The 9962-nt window shown below is 36.3% G+C and overlaps 1 protein-coding gene across 1 annotated transcript in view; it reads right to left on the bottom strand.

The window, feature by feature from the left end:
* Window positions 1-6638, bottom strand: part of LOC109821055 (casein kinase II subunit alpha-like) — a 25732-nt gene extending 19094 nt beyond the window's left edge. Inside the window, exons 1-4 of the mRNA XM_020387250.1 lie at window positions 6376-6638; window positions 6154-6283; window positions 1549-1743; window positions 8-97 (exon numbers count right to left, since the gene is read on the bottom strand). Coding sequence (XP_020242839.1) covers window positions 8-97; window positions 1549-1743; window positions 6154-6283; window positions 6376-6638 — 678 coding nt within the window. The remainder of the gene's footprint in view (window positions 1-7; window positions 98-1548; window positions 1744-6153; window positions 6284-6375) is intronic.

The raw sequence follows: 9962 nt of genomic DNA on the forward strand, positions 1-9962 counted from the left end.
CAATCAAACGAAGCTTTCGCCGCTCATGATCGATCATTACATTGTGAGGCTTTACATCTCGGTGCATGATACCTTGTGAGTGGCAATAGTCTAGTGCCTACACAAGAGTCTGAAAAACTTTAAGACCATTAATTGAATATTATCTACATAAAATAACAGCTTCTGCATGTACAACCAAGAAAACAACCACATCCGAGATCTATAATTAAACTTTTTATGGTAGCAAGAAACTGAGACCCTTAGAAAAATTTTTACAAAAAAACAACGAATGGCATATTAAAAATGTGTACAAACAGAAGAGAGGAAACAACAGCTGGTCGAGAATCTCTCCTGATGCTGACTAAAGGTCTAAAAGGTAAAAAAGAATCTCCCAATTCTTCAGTTGATTCTAATGGACGAAGCATCAGTATTTTTCTAAGTTTGGGGAATTCCTAAAAAAAGAGAAATGTATAGTATAATGAAGAATGGATCCCATAAGCTGAGAGAAATAACAGAACATGACAAAGCTTCTACTCTCATACAAAAAACGAAGTACTTTTACTGAATTATGAGACATTTCGTGATGGGGGATGTGCGGGATAGCCTCGTAGGATGAGGATAGGGTAATCTGGAAATTTTGTCTTTCTTCCATGTAGGCAAGCTAAAAGTGATCATGCTATCCTCAAACAGAACAGACTTGAATCAACAAATTGATCTAGTAATGTCTTAAGAATCAATCATAAAAGATGAAAACATTACTACTCGATACTGCCAATTAGAGAGGGAGAATTAGTGAATTAGGAAATGGTATAAAATGCACTTCTTCTCAGTTCCTCAGGAAGAGTCACGATTAATTATTGACTCCATTTACTCTCAAAGACATATCAATATCATATTCATGTGATTTTTATATATAAATATTTAAAAGTGGGGGAAGATCAAACAAAATCAGACAAAATAAAGTCGAGAATTCAAAATATGGTCTTAGATTGCTATTGCAACAGCATTTGGAAAATGGGTTAAACATAACACATGAAATATGTTAAGAGTCGAAGATACATCAACTCGGGATGATTATCAAATGCTTCAATGCATGTCCACACGTGTTAACAGCATACTAGTTTTAAGTGCACGTTACAAGCAAGGTCAATTTTTATTTGTCTTCAAACTGATCAACAATATTGACAGATAATATGTACCACAACAATAAAGCCTTTATCCCAAATTTTGTTGTTAAATACGGTTCTTCTGTTTAAATCATCTGCTAGTACAAAGTCATGAACTCAATACAATTTTTATAGATGAAAACAGATTTGTAAAGAACATAGGAAAAAAACAAATAAGTATGTGGACAAACATCCAACAGTCCAAGACAGATTTTGTTGTTTGAATATCATGAGAAATGCGCCAAAAGAATGACACAAATATATGCATTGTAGCTGCAACAGAATCCAAAAAAGTTGTCAAAACTTGATGATTTCTCAAAAAAGTTGTCAAAACTTGATAATTTCTCATAACTTTATTTGCAGAGATAATTAAGTTGTTACAGGAACTGAATGACAAACTTGCCTTCAATAGTTCATAAATGTAGTATCGAACATCATAGTCCGTCAAAGTTGGATAAAGCACTTTAAACTCTGTGTTATTGACGAACTCAAATATCAGACTGAAAGTTTTCGATTGTTGATCTCTAACAATATCAAGTAAGCTCACAATGTTGGGCCCGCCACATAGATTTTGCAATATCTTTACTTCCCTTTTAACCTACACGAGAATAATAAGACATAAATGCATCAAGTCCATGTTTCATAAAGAAAACAATTGGGTAGTGGAGGAACTAACAACTAAAGTATACATAAATTCCTTCATATAAAACAGCAAGTCAGGAACTAATTTTGTTTGAACATAAAGCCTTTTGCCTCGAGAGAAGATAATGATTTCACAGGAAAATAAACTCATTTTCTTAGGTCCTACATATAACCCACAATCAGGGTTGCTGATAGCGGATCGCGACGCGTCGCGGCGAGGTAACACTAAGGCTATATCGGGCTATTGCGGCGAAATCGCGGCAAATAGCGCACAGTCAAATAGCGATCAAATTTAAATATATTTAATTATCCTAAATAATAAGAAAATTCATAAAAAAAATCTAAAAATTCAATTAGTTGTAAATTTCTTGTATTATCAATAAATAACAATTAATAAGCTTGTTGTATGAATGAAACTATGAAGAAATTCAAGAAATATAGCATCATAATATGTGTGATAGCGGGTTTAGCCGCTTTTAACAACAAAAATCCGCTTTTAACCGCGAAAATCCGCTTTAAACCGCGAAAACCCGCTTTTAACCCGCTAAAATCCGCTTTTACGCGCTATTCGAATGAATAGCGGATTTTCCCGCTTAAGCCAACCGCGAAACCCCTACGCGTAGCACTAAAAGGCCGCGACCGCTATTCGCGCCGCTATAGTCCCGCTATTGACCGCTATTTACAACACTGCCCACAATCAATTTGTGGCGAAGGTTAACAAAGACTAAAATGTCTCATTGGGTTATTACCCATAAATGATTAAAATGATTGTTTAGTATAAATAATACTTCAAGACAATCTCCAGTCTCCACATTGGTGAGGCAACTCATTCCTCATGGTGAACATCTCAATGCCATGTCTTGGGTGATTAAAATGCAGATCTTTCATTTATTATCAGATCAAGTGGCAGCAAGTCAGATGAGACAAATTACCAAGCATCCCTATTATGTACTATTAAAACAGATACATCCATTGTCGTCATTGGATAATATTAAGCACATTCCACTCAAACGTAATGGATGGCAAATATCCAAGCGTCTAAAAGAATCTGATACAAAATCTTTAACATAACGAACATGGACTATCCTAATGCGCATGAGTATATGTTTAATGATAAAATAGAAACAAAAAACGAACAGCTTGTGTGATAGACTTGCTACCATGGTTTTAAATATCGGCCGATAATCTGATATTATCGTCGAGTTACCGGATTTGGGAGCTTTCTGCTAGGATAAGTAGGATTTTTAATCGGTTATTGTTTTTATAGGTTTATCGACGAGTTATCGGCGATAAGGCCACTTATCGGCCGATAAGGGAGGCTGAAAATATCGGCTTTATCGGCGTGAGTTTTGAGTTGAATTGTTGGGTAATGGGATGTTACTTAGTGAGTTCTTAAACCCGACCCGACCTGCTTTTGACAATAAAATGAAGTTTCTAACTTCAAGTTCAGACCTAATCCTTCATGAATCTCTCTCCCTCTCTATGCGGCTGTTCTCCGAGCCTCCAAGCCTCTTCAAACTCCATCGAACTCAAGATCTTTGTTCCCTTCTAACTCCGTTGACCTCGTCGCTCGCCTCCCTGGCCTCGAATCTCACGTCCGCTAACGTCGCTCGCCTCCCCGAGCTCCAAGCTCACCTCCGTCGACGTCACTCGCCTCCCTAACCTTGAAGCTCACCATCGCTGATGTTTATATTTCATTAAGCATTGTTAGATTACATTTTTTGTTTATTATATTATATATATACATCATCTAGTATATCACTCCGATAAATACTACTTATCCCCGATATATCCCTGATATTTCTCCAATTTTCGCTATCCGATAAAGATTTTGACCGTCCGATAAATACCAGATAACCAATATTTAAAACCTTGCTTGCTACCCTTAATGATGATACCCGAATAAAAATTAAGTTTCTAAATCTATGATTGATTTGATAAGAACTTCACATCATGTATTCCCAACGCAAAAGCCAGTTATTCCCTAACATTTATCTGGAACTAACCAACTTCCTCATAATCCGAAATTGTTCTATATCAAGGAGTAGCACGAATAACCAAGAAACCCCGACCCCAACTGTCACACCCATCATTTAACTTGAAATTTTGAGTTTGTTAGCATGGACACCAGGTCTTATGAAATAGGAAAGTTAAAGCTGTGAACTTTATACTTTTACAGTATAGTTGCGCATACAATGTGACTTCCCAATAAAGGTTTTAAATTGGATATCGGGAAATAACGGACTGACAAAAACCCATACTTTATTGTGGATATCGAGGAAATATTGGAAATATGAAGCAAATATGAGACTCTCATATTAGATGACAGGCATATAGCATATATTATAATGTCTTAAACTATAATCAAACATACTTAATAAAATTTAAGCATACAAAAATTTCAATAAATATGTTTTTACGATCACCAACTAACTGTAGAAACTTACTTTGGGAGAATAACCTAGTAGAATTTTGATTGGGTTTAGACCTCAAATATTATTTCTGGTTATTTACACAAGCAAATTTTCTTTACATCTAGACATCAAGTGAACCATAAATCTAAACCAATCTTTTAAAACAAATAAAAGTCTTAATTAATATTGTAACATTTTGGCCGATTTGTTTCAGACCAAATGTCACCTGATATATCAGGAAGATCATAACATATCACCTAAAATTACCAAAAGCAATATATTGTTTTGTGACAAGCCATATAAAAGGACATATCAACCAATGTACCACGAAATATATCGACCATGTGGGGATATATCGCCCAAAGATCACCAAAAATCGTTAAAGGATATTGAGACCATATCGTTTTGTGGCAAATCTTATAAAAGCCTATATTGACCACATCGAGGATATTTAAAACAATGGTTCCAAGTCAGAGAATCGAATCCGTCTAGCATCTAAATGATACTGATTCTAGCCACTGACTAGTTCAATAGTGAAACTCATTCAAAGTTGCTTAATTATGACCATTCAAGCCAAGCAGCAAATATGAACAGAAGCAAGTGGAAAAATATGGTATCCCAAAAGCATTTATGGAACCACCAACATGCTCTCGGCCATTATTGCAACTAGTCTCTCTTGTGGTCTTTGCAAGATAAAAAAGTTCATTCACACATAAAAAACCCCTACTTTAAGTTCATTCACATGAAAAAAAAATCCAATCAAAACTTAGCATTCTTTCTCCTCTATATATACCAAAAAGAATTAAGAATTCTTCACAAGAAAGCCAATGATTGAATCAAAAATGTTATGTGCCATAGTAATTCACTAATCTACTAAAAGCAGACAACGGTACCTGAGTCAAAATTCTGCTTGTCAATTTATAAAACAATTATTGAAGTCTCTATCTTTAATATTAAGCATTCTGCAATGTTCAGGATGTTTGCCTGAAGTAGTAAGTATTTGTTTATTTTGTGAATGGGTGAGTGGCTGATAGGAGTGCACGTGCCTTTATGCAATTGTGTCTATATGTAAGCCAGTAGCAGTTATCAGCAAAAACCACTAAATTTCTACAAGGCAACCTCCTTGTTGAGAAGCTGAATTACGACCGATAATCAATCAATTTCCTGCACGAATCTCTTGAAATCATTGGTAAGCTTATAGTGAGAGTACCCAAGCATCTCCTAGGAGTCTTGTAAAACAACAACAATTCAACTTAATCAACTGTATACATCTAGATAGGATTGCTAGCACAATATGTGAAACAAAACATAGTAAGGAAGAAGAATATTCTTAGAGCTACAGGGGAAAAATACGCCAGGTTGGAAATTATTTTCTTCTGAAAACAAAGGGATTGTTTAAGTCTTAATTGAGTTAGTAATAGCAGCTGGTTCAATATCAAAGTACTCTGAAGTTTTTTATGTTGTTGAAAAAATAGCCTTATTGTCTAAACTGAAGATAAATTTTTAGTACAATAGGATCCTTTTTTTAAAGTGGAAGGTGGAACCCTAATCTCTTTCTATCTCCACTAAAATTAGTGACAGGTCCTACATTCATTAATTATAAACCCTCGTTTACAATGCTGCTGCAGTTAAAATATTGATTGTGTCTCAGACCCAAAATGTGTTTCATTGTTATTGATGTTTTCTAGCTAGCAAATACTTTTTAGTGAATTGAGATGTTCATCTCATCATTCATCTTATGTCTCTGAGAAATTAAAAACTAATTATATATTTGCATTAAGCCTCGTATGCGCATGAGAAGTAGCTGGTAACCATAAGAACATAAAACTAATTCTGCATTTGCTTACATATGAAAAATCAACCCAAACGATATCAAAGGTCGAGTTTAAAACAAACACATTATAGGCAAAAAAGATCGAGTCTTGACTCTTTAGTCACCATAATCAACAAACCTTCTTCTTTTTCACGGGCTTGAGAATCTTGATGACGCACTTCTCCTCATTCGTCGAGTGAACCCCTTCGAACACCTCGCTGTACTTCCCTCTCCCCACTTTCCTCACAACCTCGTACTCATCCTGATCCCTATAAAAATAGGGGGGGGACGCATAAAAACACATCCTAAACCCTAAAACCCAAGAAAATAAGAACAAAAGACATAACGTTGACCATTTTACCCCCACTGCAGGCCGAAAGACTCGTAATCCCAATACTCCTTGGGGCGAACGACGTTGACGTCGGAGTAAACCCTAGATTTGGAGGGAGCGCCGATACCTTGCCGATACGGGACGCGCCATATCGGTCGCGGGGAGGGACGGCGGGCGGAGGCGATGGCGATAAAGGGTGACTGGCGGCGGAGGCGACGGAGGAGGGCGGAGGGAGAGCTGGAGACAAGGCGGTGGAGATGGCCGGAGATTGAGCGGAGAGAGGCCAAGGCCATCAACTGTTGAAGGAGAAGGGGGTTTGGTTTCTATATAGTTGGGGGTGGCCGGTGGCGAGGGTTACTAGGATGGAGAAGACGTCGGTGCTTTGAGTCGGCGATTACGAAAAGGGGAAAGGGATCGGATGTCTCTCTCTCTCTCTCTCGGTTGTTTGGATTAGCACCCTAATAGCCTGTTTGGATTTGTAGGGGTGAAGAGAAGTTAAGGAAACTATGTGAGAGAATAAAAGAGAAGGGAAGAGAGTTCCTTTTTTCTTGGTTACACCCTAATTTGGAGGGTAACAAATTTTATACTATTAAGGGGTAAACCAATGAGAACTAGGGTGAATAACTTTACCTCCTAAATATTCCCAAACAATGTGAATGGAGGTGAATTGTTCCCCTAACTTCCCTTCACCCTTATTCCCCTCAATCCAAACAAGCCATAAGTATGCAGTATGTCGATATCCCGAAATCTTTGAAATTGCTCTCAGGCCCCCTTAAATCTTCAGTATCGATATTAGGATCCCCAAATCTTAAAAATTGACCTCAAGCCCCCGAAATCGTATGAGTATGTTGAAATAAGCGTCATAGTTAAAATCTAGTCGAAATGGAGAGAATATTCTATTTACTTTAACTTTTTAGGTGATCTGTCAGTTATATCCCTTTCATACAAATCCAAATCTATTAATCACTTTAACTTATACTCGTTAAGCTCCCCAAATTTGTTTGGTAGAATCATAACCCAAACCTATTTTCCGCTTCATCTTATCCAACGCCTCCCCTAATGGCTCTCTACAACCTTGATCCTAAATTTGTAACAGATTGATTCTAGTCAGGGTTACAGAAAGTGTTGGGCGGCCTAGGCTTTACATCCGACGCCTAGCGCCTAGGCGGGGCCTAAATGTTTTCCTATTTTTTTAAGTTTTTAATTACAATTACTGATAGTAAATGCTAATGTTATAGAAAGTTTACATGCTGGACTGATACCTTATAGATCTCTTAAGTGATGGTGGAGGATGTTTTGTTAAAGGTCAAGAGAGGTAAACAAGGTGTTCATAGTTGAAGTTTTGAGGAGACTCAAGGACGTGGAGGCCGCGATGGAGAAAATCATGAACAATGCCTAAATGGTATAGTTCATGCAGGCAGACAATGCTCTCTTTGGCGCTTCGAAAACTTAGGTAGGCAGCCTAGATACTTCCTAGGCACTAGGTAGCCGGCCAATGTACTATATATGTCTAGATATAAGCCTAGGCGGTCAAACATAGGCTTTTTAAAATATTGATTCTAGTTGGGGAAAACGTTAGAGACGATAAAATGGAAAATGAGTTTAGGTTAGAATTTTATGGATTTGAGGTTAGGTTAGAGTTTTATTAAATGAGGTTAGGTTAGAATTTTATTAAATGGACTTGAGGAACTTAACAGACATAAGATAAAGTGGCTAATGGAAATGAGTTTGTACGAGAGGGGTATAGCTGGCGAATCACCAAAAAGTTAAATTAAACAAAATATTTCCTCCATCATTTCCATATTTTAACTAGGGAGCTTATTTTAATATACTAATAGGATTTGGTGGACCTAAGATCAATTTCAAAAATTTGGCGGCTAACATTGAAATATTGAAGATGAAGGGAGGGGGCTGAGATCAATTTTAATGATTTGGACGCTGAGATCAATTTTAATGATTTGGAGGTGTAATATCGAAAATATTAAAGATTTAGGGGGCTAATATCAAAATAAACCTTTTGAAAATAAAATTTCACATTTGAAGAACCCAAAAACCTAATTTAGCAAATCATGAAACAAATTTAATTATCACTTGAAGAAGAAAGGCATCAAACATGTGTTAAGATCTTGGTGCTCGAGAAATCTAACAACTCGAAATTATTCGATCTGAATCTACCGTTAAATTTTATTCGAAGTGAGGTAGAGTCCTTACAATGGAGAGGGGCTGATGATGTTTAAGAAAATGAACTATTTCTCATCCATTTTAACAATAACATACTAGAAGGACTAATATCAATATACTCAGGTAATTTAGGAGACTAATATCAAAATATAAAGATTTGAGGGACTAATATCAAAATACTTATTATTTAAGGACTTATTAATGCAGAAAAGGGTTATTTAGACATTAGTCTCTCATATCTTCAATATTTCCATATTAGTCCCTTATTTGTCCCTCATATCCTATGAGGTCTTGCAATTTGGTCCTTTAACGAGTGAAATACCCCTTATTTATGATTTCTCCATTAAAGTCCAATTTATTTAAAAACTGGTCACGTGCACTTTGGTATTCTAAATTTTACACCTTTTTAATTATGACGCCCCAGGGTTCACACAAGACTGCAGTCCCAGATGAAACCCAGATTGTCAAACCTGCCAAACACCAAAACCATGCTACGACATGTTTCACCATCACAATCGTTATCTCTCTAGTGGAAACAATAATAGATGAAGGTACAGACAGGCAAAACTAGAAATAGAACAACACCGATCATACACAGAAGAAGCATAAGAGATATTAATAATGAGCCCAACTGGAATGAAATAGATATATCTCTGAGTCTGAACTAAATCTCAAATACAACGAGTCAAATAAACAAAGTCTTGCAATAGCTCTCAACTCTATGAAATAAAATATCAATCTAGAGTCTGAAAATAATCAACTACATGTGAAGTTCTGCAATGACTACAAAATATAATAAATAGCTAAACGGACAACTAAGATGTCCCATCAACCTACGACTCTCCATGCGCCGGACTTGCTGTTTGAAAAAGGGGGAAAATAACGAGTGTCAAAGCGCTAGCGAGATCATCACTACCTCTCCCCAGGGGAAGGGGCAGGAGGATATAGAAAATAGAGTCAATACATACATATATCAAATCATTCATATAACTATTCATAATTGAAAAATAAATAGTCAAGGAAACATACTCCAATCTCCAACATAAAGAATAGATATCTCATCTCGAAGTACATCCGAGTAGCCTGCTCTAATATAAGAGGATGCCAACCAAAACAAAACGAAATATAATTGTCGTCCATAACGGGTGTGCCAAAATCTCAAAGTAAATACCCTACTCACGGGTAGTCTATCATGGAAGTAAAACTTATAACTGATCAAATATCTATGTGTGCATCATCTTGTGCTATAGCGATACTTTTGTAATGCTCTTACTCAATCGCTCTGCGACAATAGGTTTTATTATCTCCCTATTTCGGATACGTGTAATAACGATACTTTTGTAATACTCTTACTCAATCATTCTACGGCAAATAGGTATCATCTCTCTATTTTCGGATACGTATAGAACAACATTATTCAATATGTGTTTATCAAT

The sequence above is a fragment of the Asparagus officinalis genome, chromosome 8 (assembly GCF_001876935.1).
Source record: "Asparagus officinalis chromosome 8, Aspof.V1, whole genome shotgun sequence".
NCBI lineage: Eukaryota > Viridiplantae > Streptophyta > Magnoliopsida > Asparagales > Asparagaceae > Asparagus > Asparagus officinalis.